Here is a 16,017-nt window from a genome sequence, read left to right as displayed (position 1 = left end):
CCCTTATCATAGATCCAATCCCAGATCCCCTTACCATAGATCCAATCCCAGATCCCCTTGCCATAGATCCAATCCCAGATCCCCATATCATAGATCCAATCCCAGATCCCCTTATCATAGATCCAATCCCAGATCCCCTTATCATAGATCCAATCCCAGATCCCCTTATCATAGATCCCCTTACCATAGATCCAATCCCAGATCCCCTTACCATAGATCCAATCCCAGATCCCCTTATCATAGATCCAATCCCAGATCCCCTTATCATAGATCCAATCCCAGATCCCCTTATCATAGATCCAATCCCAGATCCCCTTATCATAGATCCAATCCCAGATCCCCTTACCATAGATCCAATCCCAGATCCCCTTATCATAGATCCAATCCCAGATCATAGATCCAATCCCAGATCCCCTTATCACAGATCCCCTTACCATAGATCCAATCCCAGATCCTTACCATAGATCCAATCCCAGATCCCCTTACCATAGATCCAATCCCAGATCCCTTATCATAGATCCAATCCCAGATCCCCTTATCATAGATCCAATCCCAGATCCCCTTATCATAGATCCAATCCCAGATCATAGATCCAATTCCAGATCCCCTTATCACAGATCCCCTTACTATAGATCCAATCCCAGATCCCCTTACCATAGATCCAATCCCAGATCCCCTTAATAGATCCAATCCCAGATCCCCTTATCATAGATCCAATCCCAGATCCCCTTATCATAGATCCAAATAGATCCCCTTATCATAGATCCAATGCAGATCCCCTTATCATAGATCCAATCCCAGATCCCCTTATCATAGATCCAATCGCAGATCCCCTTATCATAGATCCAATCCCAGATCCCCTTACCATAGATTTCTGCAGATCCCCTTTCATAGATCCAATCCCAGATCCCCTTATCATAGATCCAATCCCAGATCCCCTTATCATAGATCCAATCCCAGATCCCCTTATCATAGATCCAATCCCAGATCCCCTTATTTATTTCACCTTTATTTAACCAGGTAGGCAAGTTGAGAACAAGTTCTCATTTACAATTGCGACCTGGCCAAGATAAAGCAAAGCAGTTCGACACATACAACGACACAGAGTTACACATGGAGTAAAACAAACATACAGTCAATAATACAGTAGAAAAATAAGTCTATATACAATGTGAGCAAGTGAGGTGAGATAAGGGAGTTAAAGACAAAAAAAGGCCATGGTGGCGAAGTAAATACAATATAGCAAGTAAAACACTGGAATGGTAGATTTGCAGTGGAAGAATGTGCAAAGTAGAGATAGAAATAATGGGGTGAAAAGGAGCAAAATAAATACAGTAGGGAAAGAGGTTGTTGTTTGGGCTAAATTATAGGTGGGCTATGTACAGGTGCAGTAATCTGTGAGCTGCTCTGACAGCTGGTGCTTAAAGCTCGTGATGGAGATAAGCGTTTCCAGTTTCAGAGATTTTTGTAGTTCCCGTCATCCAGATCCCCTCATCAGAGAACTGGAAGGAGAATTGGTTTTGGGGGTGACCAAAGATATCCCCTGGAGCCACAGTGCTTATCACAGGTGGCTGCTGCTATGGTGACCAGCGAGCTGAGATAAGAGGGGATTTACCTAGCAGGGTCTTGTAGATGACCTGGAGCCAGTGGGTTTGGCAACGGGTATGAAGCGAGAGCCAGCCAACGAGAGCGTACAGGTCGCAGTGGTGGGTAGTATCCACTCCCAGATCCCCTTATCATAGATCCAATCACAGATCCCCTTATCACAGATCCCCTTACCACAGATCCCCTTACCACAGATCCCCTTACCACAGATCCCCTTATCACAGATCCCCTTACCACAGATCCCCTTACCACAGATCCCCTTATCACAGATCCCCTTACCACAGATCCCCTTACCACAGATCCCCTCACCACAGATCCCCTTACCACATATCCCCTTATCACAGATCCCCTTATCACAGATCCCCTCACCACAGATCCCCTTACCACAGATCCCCTCACCACAGATCCCCTTACCACATATCCCCTTACCACAGATCCCCTTATCACAGATCCCCTTATCACATATCCCCTCACCACAGATCCCCTCACCACATATCCCCTCACCACATATCCCCTCACCACATATCCCCTCACCACAGATCCCCTCACCACATATCCCCTCACCACAGATCCCCTCACCACAGATCCCCTCACCACAGATCCCCTCACCACAGATCCCCTCACCACATATCCCCTCACCACATATCCCCTCACCACATATCCCCTCACCACAGATCCCCTCACCACAGATCCCCTCACCACATATCCCCTCACCACAGATCCCCTCACCACAGATCCCCTCACCACAGATCCCCTCACCACAGATCCCCTCACCACAGATCCCCTCACCACATATCCCCTCACCACAGATCCCCTCACCACAGATCCCCTCACCACAGATCCCCTCACCACAGATCCCCTTACCACATATCCCCTTATCACAGATCCCCTCACCACATATCCCCTCACCACAGATCCCCTCACCACATATCCCCTCACCACAGATCCCCTCACCACATATCCCCTCACCACAGATCCCCTCACCACATATCCCCTCACCACAGATCCCCTCACCACAGATCCCCTCACCACAGATCCCTCACCACAGATCCCTCACCACATATCCCTCACCACAGATCCCCTCACCACATATCCCCTCACCACAGATCCCCTCACCACAGATCCCCTCACCACAGATCCCCTCACCACAGATCCCCTCACCACATATCCCCTCACCACAGATCCCTCACCACAGATCCCTCACCACATATCCCCTCATCACATATCCCTCATCACAGATCCCCTCACCACAGATCCCTCACCACAGATCCCCTTACCACAGATCCCCTCACCACATATCCCTCACCACAGATCCCCTCACCACAGATCCCCTCACCACAGATCCCCTCACCACATATCCCCTCACCACAGATCCCCTTACCACAGATCCCCTTACCACAGATCCCCTCACAGACATATCCCCTTGGGAGAAACTAAAAGGCCTTTAACCCTTCAGATGAAATGGAAACCCTTCACAGAAATACAACCCAGTCCAGTATAATTCAGATGAAGTGGAAACCCTTCACAGAAATACAACCCAGTCCAGTATAATTCAGATGAAATGGAAACCCTTCACAGAAATACAACCCAGTCCAGTATAATTCAGATGAAATGGAAACCCTTCACAGAAATACAACCCAGTCCAGTATAATTCAGATGAAATGGAAACCCTTCACAGAAATACAACCCAGTCCAGTATAATTCAGATGAAATGGAAACCCTTCACAGAAATACAACCCAGTCCAGTATAATTCAGATGAAATGGAAACCCTTCACAGAAATACAACCCAGTCCAGTATAATGAAGTCCACCCCCCTTTTTCAAATTGATCAGAAGGTATGATAACCGTAATAGAGATTTGTTAGCAATTGATTAAAGGTCACATGTATGCCTAACAGATATTGAAGAACAATAAAAAGATCAATATCAGGCGGAAATATTGGTCTTAATCCACACGCAACATCATAACAATGAAGGAGTTTTTGGGACTGGCATGTGAGAACAACACATCCCAAATAAATATAGCAGGCACATTGTCGAACGTATATTCATTCCTTTTTTTCCCCCGAGAAGGTGAAAGAGATTGATTTAAACACGTATAGCCTTTTAAAAATAGGACTTAATTGCGGTTAGCCAGGGATGGCTTTTAAAGAGGATAGCTGAACAAAAAGCCATAGTCCTCCAAAAAGCCATGGCGTCACGAGGTGGAAACCGGCACAGGTTGAAACTGTGGTAACACCGGTGAACATTAACGAGGTACTCACCCTAAGGACACCACTTCTCCTGAAGCACTCTTCTGCGTTACTTGACTGAAGGGACACAGCTCGTAAATATACCTTCAGAGAAGAATAGAACAAAAAAAAAATATATATATATTTTTTTAGAAAATGAGTCACTTTCACCATGTCCTGTTGAACATAGAATGGTGTAATTTTCACTCTACATATCTGCACTAATCTCCATTGATGTGTACAGTTCATTTAGAAAAATATACGGATGTGGAAAACACATTGGTACAGTTTCCCAGACACAGATTAAGCCTGGACTAAAATATAGTTTTCAATGGATATCGAGATTGCTTTTTAATATCAGGACTAGGCTTAATCTGTGTCTGGGTAATCAGACCCTTAATACACAGTACCAGTCACAGTACCAGTCACAGTACCAGTCACAGTACCAGTCACAGTACCAGTCACAGTACCAGTCAAACGTTTGGACACAACCTACTCATTCAAGGGTTCACTGTTATTTTACTTATTTTCAACATTGTAGAATAATAGACTTCAAAACTATGAAATACCACATGGAATTTCTACATTGTACAATAATAGTGAAAACATCAACACTATGAAATAACACATATTGAATCATGTAGTAACCAACAAAAGTGTTAAGCAAATCAAAATATATTTTTTATTTTAGATTCTTCAAAGTAGCCACCCTTTGCCTCGATGACAGCTTTGCACACTCTTGGCATTCTCTCAACCAGCTAAATGAGGTAGTCACCTGGAATACATTTAAATTAACAGGTGTGCCTTGTTAAAAGTTAATTTGTGGAATTTCTTTAATTCTTAAGGTGTTTGAGCTAATCATTTGTGTTGTGACAAGGTAGGGGTGGTATACAGAAGATAGTCCATATTATGTCAAGAACCGTTGAAATAAGCACAAATAAATGACAGTCCATCATTACTTTAAGACATGACGGTCACTTTAACACAACATTTCAAGAACTTTGAAGGATTCTTAAAGTGCAGTCGTAAAAACCATCAAGTGCTGTGATGAAACTGGCTCTCATGAGGACGGCCACAGAAAAGGAAGACCCAGAGTTACCTCTGCTGCAGAGGATAAGTGTCAGGGTTTTCCTGTGGTGAAGTAGAGGAGGACCAAAACGCAGCGTGGTTATATTGACTCATGTTTAATCAAAAAACAGATAAACATGAACACTACAACACAATGAACGTGGAAAACCAAAAACAGCCCTATCTTGTGCAAAACACAGAGATAGGAACAATCACCCACAAAACCCAACACAAAACAGGCTACCTAAATATGGTTCCCAATCAGAGACAATGACTAACACCTGCCTCTGATTGAGAACCATATCAGGCCAAACATAGAAATAGACAAACCAGACACACAACATAGAATGCCCACCCAGCTCACGTCATGACCAACACTAAAACAAGGAAAACACATATGAACGATGGACAGAACGTGACAATAAGTTCATTCGAGTTACCTGCTTCAGAAATTGCAGCCCAAATAAATGCTTAACAGAGTTCAAGTAATAGACACATCTCAACATCAGAGGAGACTGCATGAATCAGGCCTTCATGGTCGAATTGCTGCAAAGAAACCACTACTTAAAGGACACCAATAATAAGAAGAGACTTGCTTGGGCCAAGAAACACGAGCGATAGACATTAGACCGGTGGAAATCTGTCCTTTGGTCTGATGAGTCCAAATTTGAGATTTGTGGTTCTAACCATCATGTCTTTGTGAGACACAGAGTAGGTGAATGGATGACCTCTCCAAGTGCGGTTCCCACATGAAGCATGGAGGAGGTGGTATTATGGTGCTGTGCTGGTGACACTGTCTGTGATTTATTTTGAATTTATCTAGCATTCTGCAGTAAAACACCATCCCATCTGGTTTGCGCTTCGTGGGATTATCATTTGTTTTTCAACAGGACAATGACCCAACACACCTTCAGGCTGTGTAAGGGCTATTTGACCAAGAAGGAGAGTGATGGAGTGCTGCATCAGATGACCTGGTCTCCACAATCACCCGACCTCAACCCAAATGAGATGGTTTGGGATGAGTTGGACCGCAGATTAAAAGGAAAAGCCGCCAACAAGTGCTCAGCATATGTGGAAACTCCTTCAAGACTGTTGGAAAAGCATTCCAGGTGAAACTGGTTTAGAGAATGCCAAGAGTGTGCAAAACTGTCATCAAGGCAAATGGTGGCTACTTTGAAAAATCTCAAATATAAAACATATTTAGATTTGTTTAACACTTTTTTGGTTACTACATGATTCAATATGTGTTATTTCATAGTGTTGATGTTTTCACTATTATTGTACAATGTAGAAAATAGTAAAAAATAAAGAAAGAAAAACCCTTGAATGAGTAGGTGTGTCCAAACCTTTGACTGGTACTGTGTACGTACACAGGCCAGCATTATTGAACAAAGCCCTGTTGGCCTCCATTTTGTCTCAACTCTCTGACAAGGAGCCACTGGTGGCCACGCACAGCTTTTCTACCCAGACTCAGGAGACTGGAGAAGCTAGCAATTAGTGCAGGCCGTTGTTAATGTTGGCTAGTGAGCGCCAGAGAGTGGAAAAGACAGAGAAGAGCTCCAGTAAACTGATCAAAGAACTGGATGGAGAAACGGACAGAGGTAAGCTAGCAGGGTTTGTTCTTGACATTTGAACCAATGCATTGACTAATACAAAAGGAAAGGAAGAGGCCAAGTCAACCAAAATGAAAGAGAGTGAGAGAGGGGAAGAGAAAGAGCAAGGGATGGGGTGGAAGAAAGGTTGAAGTGAAAGTGGATGTGGGTCGGGGAGGGGGAGGGGTCAAAAGCAGAGAGAGGAAAAAGAAAGATGAAAGAAAACGATGAATATCAGAGAAGAGAGGGAGAGGGCGGGGTAGAGAGAGGAGGGGGGTAGAGAGGGAGAGTGTGGGTAGAGAGAGAGGAGGGGGGTAGAGAGGGAGAGTGTGGGTAGAGAGAGAGAGGGGGGGTAGAGAGAGGGAGAGGGGGGGTAGAGAGGGGGTAGAGAGAGTAGGGGGTAGAGAGGGAGAGTGTGGGTAGAGAGAGAGGGGGAAGAGAGAGGGAGAGGGGGGGTAGTGCTCTGGCCCCCCAATGGTGGAACAAACTCCCTCACAAACTCCCTCACGATGCCAGGACAGCGGAGTCAATCACCACCTTCCGGAGACACCTGAAACCCCACCTCTTTAAGGAATACCTAGGATAGGATAAGTAATCCTTCTCACCCCCCTTTTAAGATTTAGATGCACTATTGTAAAGTGACTGTTCCACTGGATGTCATAAGGTGAATGCACCAATTTGTAAGTCGCTCTGGATAAGAGCGTCTGCTAAATGACTTAAATGTGTAATGTTAAATGTTAAATGGGAAGAGAGAGAGGGGGTAGAGAGGGCGGGGGTTAGAGAGAGGGGGTAGAGAGGGAGAGGGGGGTAGAGAGGGAGAGGGGGTAGAGAGGGAGGGGGTAGAGAGGGAGGGGGTAGAGAGGGAGAGAGGGGGTAGAGAGGGGGGTAGAGAGAGGAGGGTAGAGAGAGGGGGATGGAGAGGGGGTAGAGAGGGAGAGGGGGTAGAGAGAGAGGGGTAGAGAGGGAGAGGGGTGGTAGAGAGGGAGAGGGGGGGTAGAGAGATGGGGGGTAGAGAGAGAGAGAGATCAACATCAACAGTCCAGCCCCATTTTTACCAGTAATGCCTTAACAGTAGCACTGCCTGGGAGCCCATGTCTTTTACAACACATACATAAGCATTACATGACTTTAAAGAAACATATCAAACACATGCACAAACATCTGTTCTGACTTTTAACTGTGTTGTGGTCTTCATCATCTGTTCTGACTTATACCTGGGTTGGTCTTCATCATCTGTTCTGACTTACACCTGGGTTGGTCTTCATCATCTGTTCTGACTTACACCTGGGTTGTGGTCTTCATCATCTGTTCTGACTTACACCTGGGTTGTGGTCTTCATCATCTGTTCTGACTTACACCTGGGTTGTGGTCTTCATCATCTGTTCTGACTTACACCTGGGTTGTGGTCTTCATCATCTGTTCTGACTTACACCTGGGTTGTGGTCTTCATCATCTGTTCTGACTTACACCTGGGTTGTGGTCTTCATCATCTGTTCTGACTTACACCTGGGTTGTGGTCTTCATCATCTGTTCTCACTTACACCTGGGTTGTGGTCTTCATCATCTGTTCTGACTTACACCTGGGTTGGTCTTCATCATCTGTTCTGACTTACACCTGGGTTGTGGTCTTCATCATCTGTTCTGACTTACACCTGGGTTGTGGTCTTCATCATCTGTTCTGACTTACACCTGGGTTGGTCTTCATCATCTGTTCTGACTTACACCTGGGTTGTGGTCTTATTTTCTGACGACTATTATATTCACTTAAAGTGCTGAGTAAGAACTGAACTCAAATAAACCACATGAAAAATCCACAGCAGCCTTCCATAAAAACAAACTAATTCCCCAACCAACGCTCCTTTATTGTCCTTCATGCAAGCCTCAGGATTCATTAAGTTAGTAAAGCAGGTGTTTAAACAACAAGCATCCTTGTATGAACACAGAAACAGATGGCACGAGAGAGAGAGAGAGAGAGAGAGAGAGAGAGAGAGAGAGAGAGAGAGAGAGAGAGAGAGAGAGAGAGAGAGAGAGAGAGAGAGAGAGAGAGAGAGAGAGAGAGAGAGAGAGGTGAGAGAGAGAGAGAGAGAGAGAGAGAGAGAGAGAGAGAGAGAGGTGGAGAGAGATGATAAAGAGGTGAGAGACAGAGACAGAGACAGAGACAGAGACAGGGAAGGAAGGGAGGGGTAACTCTTTCCCTCCCGGTCTCTCTGTATCCTCCCCTTCAGTAAGGAAAAGCCATCCATCGAGCCAACGCAGCACAACGCGGCAGGGCTACGCATGGAGGAGGTGGGTGGGTGTGTGAGGGGGGGGGCGGTACGGCAGTCTGAAGACCTTGAGCCCTCGCCTCCACGTGGGAGAGAAAAAGCTGCAGTGTAAGACTTAATAAAGAGCTGTGAGGCTTTGTAAAGATGGAGTGATATTTAAATGCTAGCTGGCCAGAGATAACGCAGGTGTAGGTGGATAGGGTTTGGTTAGTGGCCAGAGATAACGCAGCTGTAGGTGGATAGGGTTTGGTTAGCCGTGTCTTTAAGCCGAGACACTAAAGAAAGAGAGAAACAACGACGGACACAGACAGACGGAGAGAGAGAGAGGGCAGAGAAAGAGAAGCTGAGCGAAATGGACAGAGGAAGGGGAGACAGCGTGGGAAATACAGGGGGCAGTGAATGACAGGGAGGGAAAAAAGAGACAGAAAGAGATGGGGAAACAAACAGGAAGAGTCAGTGTGCTGGTGAACCACCGACTGTACACGATGATGACTCGCAGGGTACGGCTGGGAATTACCAGGGACCTCACGATGACATATTAACACCATACTTAGGTGGTGATACGATATGTATTGTAACACCAGGGACCTCACGATGTCATATTAACACCATACTTAGGTGGTGATACGATATGTATTGTAACACCAGGGACCTCACGATGTCATATTAACACCATACTTAGGTGGTGATACGATATGTATTGAATTACCAGGGACCTCACGATGTCATATTAACACCATACTTAGGTGGTGATACGATATGTATTGTAATACCAGGGACCTCACGATGTCATATTAACACCATACTTAGGTGCTGATACGATATGTATTGTAATACCAGGGACCTCACGATGTCATATTAACACCATACTTAGGTGCTGATACGATATGTATTGTAACACCAGGGACCTCACGATGTCATATTAACACCATACTTAGGTGGTGATACGATATGTATTGTAACACCAGGGACCTCACGATGTCATATTAACACCATACTTAGGTGCTGATACGATACAATATATATTGCGATTGTCACGATTATACACGTATTGAGATTCGATACTGTGATATTATTGCGGTTCGATGTTCCAAACATATTGCTCACCATGTGTCTGCTGCAGAGGGACGAGAGAGAGAGAGAGAGAGAGAGAGAGAGAGAGAGAGACAGAGAGAGAGAGAGAGAGAGAGAGAGAGAGAGAGAGAGAGAGAGAGAGAGAGAGACAGAGAGAGAGAGAGAGAGAGAGAGAGAGAGAGAGAGAGAGAGAGAGAGAGAGAGAGAGAGAGAGAGAGAGAGAGAGAGAGAGAGAGAGAGAGAGAGAGAGAGAGATAGAGCCCTGAGAAAACAAATGAAAAGTGCAGAAAACAAATTGGCTCCCTATTTTAAAGGAAGATGGAGAACAAGCTATGAAGGACATTTTTGGTTTTGGAGGTTCAGCCAACTAGCGCAAAACGATACAATATATCGTTCAAAAAAATATCTTGAGTAACTTGATTGTGTTTTTATTCTGCCATCACTAACGCGGGAAGGAGGAGAGAAAAGGAGAGTGAGGCTGGCTCTCTTCTTCTTCCTGCCTGTTCAGGCTCTTATTATCCATAACAGTGGTGGTTCCCAAACCTTCCATCATTGGGGGAACATAAGGTCTGACATGATGAGGACAACTGTTTCATGCAACTTCTGCATTCTACTATTACACATTTCCAGAGCAAGTTGAAAGCCTGACTGAGTCCACCACCCCGCCGAACCTCTTGGAATCGGATGGTTTACTGGGAACTGGTTTACAGGGAACTGGTTTACAGGGAACTGGTTTACTGGGAACTGGTTTACAGGGAACCCTGTGTTTGTTTGCTGCAAGCTGTGCTAGAGGTTGAAGTTGAGGTTGAATCGTGACTAGACGTGTTACGGTGATCCAAGCACTCAAGTGACCGTTGAGACACAGCAACTAAGCTTCTCCAAGATTGTACTCTGATGCTGCTAATAGTCATTAGTATCCTACCAAACATACTCAGGGCTCTGTTGTCCCTCTAATCATTCTGATACTGCTAATAGTCATTAGTATCCTACCAAACGTACTCAGGGCTCTGTTGTCCCTCTAATCATTCCGATGCTGCTAATAGTCATTAGTATCCTACCAAACGTACTCAGGGCTGTTGTCCCTCTAATCATTCCGATGCCGCTAATAGTCATTAGTATCCTACCAAACGTACTCAGGGCTCTGTTGTCCCTCTAATCATTCCGATGCTGCTAATAGTCATTAGTATCCTACCAAACGTACTCAGGGCTCTGTTGTCCCTCTAATCATTCCGATGCCGCTTATAGTCATTAGTATCCTACCAAACGTACTCAGGGCTCTGTTGTCCCTCTAATCATTCCGATGCTGCTAATAGTCATTAGTATCCTACCAAACGTACTCAGGGCTCTGTTGTCCCTCTAATCATTCCGATGCTGCTAATAGTCATTAGTATCCTACCAAACGTACTCAGGGCTCTGTTGTCCCTCTAATCATTCCGATGCTGCTAATAGTCATTAGTATCCTACCAAACGTACTCAGGGCTCTGTTGTCCCTCTAATCATTCCGATGCCGCTAATAGTCATTAGTATCCTACCAAACGTACTCAGGGCTCTGTTGTCCCTCTAATCATTCCGATGCTGCTAATAGTCATTAGTATCCTACCAAACGTACTCAGGGCTCTGTTGTCCCTCTAATCATTCCGATGCCGCTTATAGTCATTAGTATCCTACCAAACGTACTCAGGGCTCTGTTGTCCCTCTAATCATTCCGATGCTGCTAATAGTCATTAGTATCCTACCAAACATACTCAGGGCTCTGTTGTCCCTCTAATCATTCCGATGCTGCTAATAGTCATTAGTATCCTACCAAACGTACTCAGGGCTCTGTTGTCCCTCTAATCACTCTGACATCAATGTAAATGCAATCAAAATCAAACACTTGATGAGAGCCCCGGCATTCAGAGTTCAGCGGAATGGGATCACCTGTTGCTCAGTGAGAGCCAGCTCCTCATAGCTGGTTGATGCATGTAATGAAATAAGTGTTCCTATAATCAGTGGCATAGCTCAGTGTCGCGGGGCCAAGCAAGGCAGTATTATTATAGCTAATCTCATGCTATTTTACCCATTTTTGCAATGAGGCTTAGAGAAAATGCTGCTGTTTTAAGAGCTCAGGAATTCTTGAAAAATGGGACAAGCAACAATTTTCTCGCAAATATTTGTCTTCATTTGCAACTAACTGTATTTATGTCAACTCCTTCAGACACCATAAGATGCATTTCATTTTTACAATTATTCTTATTTACAAAAGTAAAACCAGTCACGTTGCAGACACGGACATCTTGCTTCCAGACAAACTAAACACCTTCTTTGCCCACTTTGAGGATAATACCCGTGGCCCGCTACCAAGGACTGCGGGCTCTCCTTCTCCGTGGCCGAAGTGAGTAAGATATTTAAACGTGTTAACCCTCGCAAGGCTACCAGCCCAGACGGCAACCTTGGCCGCGTCCTCAGAGCATGCGCAGACCAGCTAGCTGGTGTGTTTACGGACATATTCAATCTCTCCCTATCCCAGTTTACTGTCCACACATGCTTCAAGATGGCCACCATTGTTCCTGTAGCCAAGAATGCAAAGGTAACTGAACTAAATGACTATTGCACCGTAGCACTCAATTTTGTCAGCACGAGATGCTTTGAGACTAGTCATGGATCACATCACCTCCACCTGTCACCCTGGAACCACTTCAATTTGCTTACCACCCCAATAGGTCCACAGACGATGCAATCACCATCACACTGCACTATCCCATCTGGACAAGAGGAATACCTATGTAAGAATGCTGTTCATTGACTATAGCTTAGCATTCAACAACATAGTTCCCTCCAAGCTCATCATTAAGCTTGAGACCCTGGGTCTGAACACCGCCCTGGACCATCTGACAGGCCGCCCCCAGTTGGTGAAGGTAGGAAACGACATCTCCACAATGCTGATCCTTAACGCAAGGGTGCGTGCTCAGCCCCCTCCTGTACTCCCTGTTGACCCATTACTGCGTGGCCATCCACGCCTCCAACTCAATCATCAAGTTGCAGATGACACAACAGTAGTAGGCTTGATTACCAACAACGACGAGACAGCCTACAGGGAGGAGGTGAGGGCTCCGGGAGTGTGGTGCCAGGAAAATAACCTCTCACTCAACGTCAACAAAGGAAACAGCAGAGGGAGCACCCCCCTATCCACATCGACGGGACAGCAGTGGAGAAGGTGGAAAGTTTTAAGTTCCTCAGCGTACATATCACCCACAAACTGAAATGGTCAACCAACATAGACAGTGTGGTGAAGAAGGTGCAACAACGTCTCTTCAACCTCAGGAGGCTGAAGAATTTTGGCATGTCACCTAAAACTTTCACAACATTTTACAGATGCAAAATTGAGAGCATCCTGTTGGGCTGTATCACAGCTTGGTAAGGCAACTGCACTGCCCACAACCACAGGGCTATCCAGAGGGTGGTGCGGTCTGCACAATGCATCACCGGGGGCACACTACCTGCCCTCCAGATCACCGACAGCACCCGATGTCACAGGAAGGCCAAAAAGATCATCAAGGACAACAACCACCCGAGCCACTGCCTGTTCACCCTGCTATCATCCAGAAGGCGAGGTCAGTACAGGTGCATCAAAGCTGGGACCGAGAGACTGAAAAACAGCTTCTATCTCAAGGCGATCAGACATCACTAGCACAGAGAGGCTGCTGCCTACATAAAGACTTTGGCCACTTTAATAAATGGAACACTAGTCACTTTAATAATGTTTACATATCTGGCATTATTCATCTCATTTGTATAATACTGTATTCTATTACTATCCATTGCATCTTAGCATATGCCGCTCTGACATTGGTAATGCATATATTTATATATTCTTATTCCATTCCTTTACTTAGATTTGTGTGTATTAGGTACTTGTTGTGGAATTGTTAGATATTACTTGTTAGATATTACTGCACTGTCAGAACTAGAAGCACAAGCATTTTGCTACACTAGCAATAACATCTGCTAACCATGTGTATGTGACCAATACAATTTGATTTGATGAGGTAGCCACCTGGATAGCATTTCAATTAACAGGTGTGTCTTGTTAATTTGTGAAATTTCTTTCCTTCTTATTGCGTTTCAGCCAATCAGTTGTGTTGTGACAAGGTAGGGTGGTATATAGAAGATAGCCCTATTTGGTAAAAGACCAAGTCCATATTATGGCATGAACAGCACAAATAAGCAACGATAAATGACAATCCATCATTACTTTAAGACATGAAGGTCAGTCAATATGGAAAATATCAAGAACTTTGAAAGTTTCTTCAAGTGCAGTCACAAAAACCATCAAGCCCTAAAATGAAAATGGTTCTCGTGAGGACCGCCACAGGAATGGAAGACCCAGAGTTACCTCTGCTGCAGAAGATAAGTTCATTAGAGTTACCAGCCTCCGAAATTGCAGCCCAAATAAATGCTTCACAGAGTTTAAGTAACAGACACATCAACATCATCTGCTTGCTCAGAGGAGACTGCATGAATCAGGCCTTCATGGTCTAATTGCTGCAAAGAAACCACTACTAAAGGAAACCAATAAGAAGAAGAGACTTGCCTGGGCCAAGAAACACAATGGACATTAGACAAGTGAAAATATGTCCTTTAGTTTGATGAGTCCAATCTTGAGATGTTTGGTTCCAACCACTGTGTCTTTGAGACGCAGAGTAGGTGAATGGATGATCTCTGCATGTGTGGTTCCCAACGTGAAGCATGGAGGAGGAGGTGTTATGGTGTGGGGATGCTTTGCTGGTGACACTGTCAGTGATTTACCTAGAATTAAAGGCACACCTTAACCAGCATGGCTACCACACCATTCTGCAGTGATACGCCATCCAATCTGGTTTGCACTTAGTGGGACTATCATTTATTTTTCAACAGGACAATGACCCAACACACCTCCAGGCTGTGTAAGAGCTATTTGACCAAGAAGGAGAGTGATGGAGCGCTGCATCAGATGACCTGGCCTCCACAATCACCCGACCTCAACCCAATCGACCTCAACTCAATTGAGATGGTTTGGGATGAGTTGGACCCCAGAGTGAAGGAAAAGCAGCCATGGATAAATAACTCTAAATTAAGCAAATGTTGGGCGACAGTTAGCCTGGGCCACTAACCAAAATATAAAATGATGGCATGGGAATGATAAGCAAAACAAACTAGTGTAGCCCACAGCCATATGGTATAGCCATGATATGAATAAATCTATAAATCTATATAATAATGTTTCTTTAGACCTGCATTAAATGTATTGTTATTGTGTAAGCTATATTACATTGATTTATTAGGCTTTTTTAAAATGTAGATGTTACAAAGCATCAGTGGCTTGTATTAAAAAGTCCTACAATGTGATTTTCTGGATCTTTTCTCATTTTGTCTGTCATAGTTGAAGTGTACCTATGATGAAAATTACAGGCCTCTCTCATCTTTTTAAGTGGGAGAACTTGCACAATTGGTGGCTGACTAAATACCTTTTTTGCCACACTGTATGTTGATGTTAATTAATGGTAAATTACCGGCAGCTATTTGATGATGATATATATATATTTACAAGGTACACAAAACAGGTAGGCATGGACAGAAGTGCAGACCAAACAAGACAAACAGTCCCACCCACAGGACTTCCCCAAAGTTAGATTAGTGGTTCCCAACAGCAGTCTTCCATACGCTGATGAAAGAGCAGTTATGAATGTGTCCTACAGATATTTCCATGTTTCTAATGTCCATGAATGACGGCAGACACGGCTGTCTGTTTTAAAGAATGAGGAGCCTGCCAACGTGAAGCTATCATCTTCTTGGGCTGCTGTTAAGCCAGCCAGACAAATACGTTGCTGTGTGACAGAAAGGTGTAAAGTAGTGTCATAACTTAACTAGAAAATAGATGGTGAACACATTATGTCAGAGAGAGAGACGGAATGAAACAACTACACAAATGTGAAACCCCTGGGCCTCCCAAACCATATGAAACAACTACACAAATGTGAAACCCCTGGGCCTCCCAAACCATATGAAACAACTACACAAATGTGAAACCCCTGGGCCTCCCAAACCATATGAAACAACTACACAAATGTGAAACCCCTGGGCCTCCCAAACCATATGAAACAACTACACAAATGTGAAACCCCTGGGCCTCCCAAACCATATGAAACAACTACACAAATGTGA

At 44.7% G+C, this 16,017-nt stretch overlaps 1 protein-coding gene across 2 annotated transcripts in view; it reads right to left on the bottom strand.

Annotated features, from left to right (window-relative positions):
- Positions 1–16,017, bottom strand: part of LOC118371767 (glucosidase 2 subunit beta-like) — a 317,257-nt gene that overhangs the window by 88,779 nt on the left and 212,461 nt on the right. For both annotated transcript variants that reach the window (XM_052459258.1, XM_052459259.1), the window contains one exon: positions 3,870–3,941. In XM_052459258.1, the coding sequence (XP_052315218.1) occupies positions 3,870–3,941 (72 nt within the window). The remainder of the gene's footprint in view (positions 1–3,869; positions 3,942–16,017) is intronic.

Source organism: Oncorhynchus keta, chromosome 13 (assembly GCF_023373465.1).
Source record: "Oncorhynchus keta strain PuntledgeMale-10-30-2019 chromosome 13, Oket_V2, whole genome shotgun sequence".
NCBI lineage: Eukaryota > Metazoa > Chordata > Actinopteri > Salmoniformes > Salmonidae > Oncorhynchus > Oncorhynchus keta.
The sequence above is the reverse complement of the archived record's forward strand: the minus strand, read 5'-3'. Positions and strand labels throughout refer to the sequence as shown.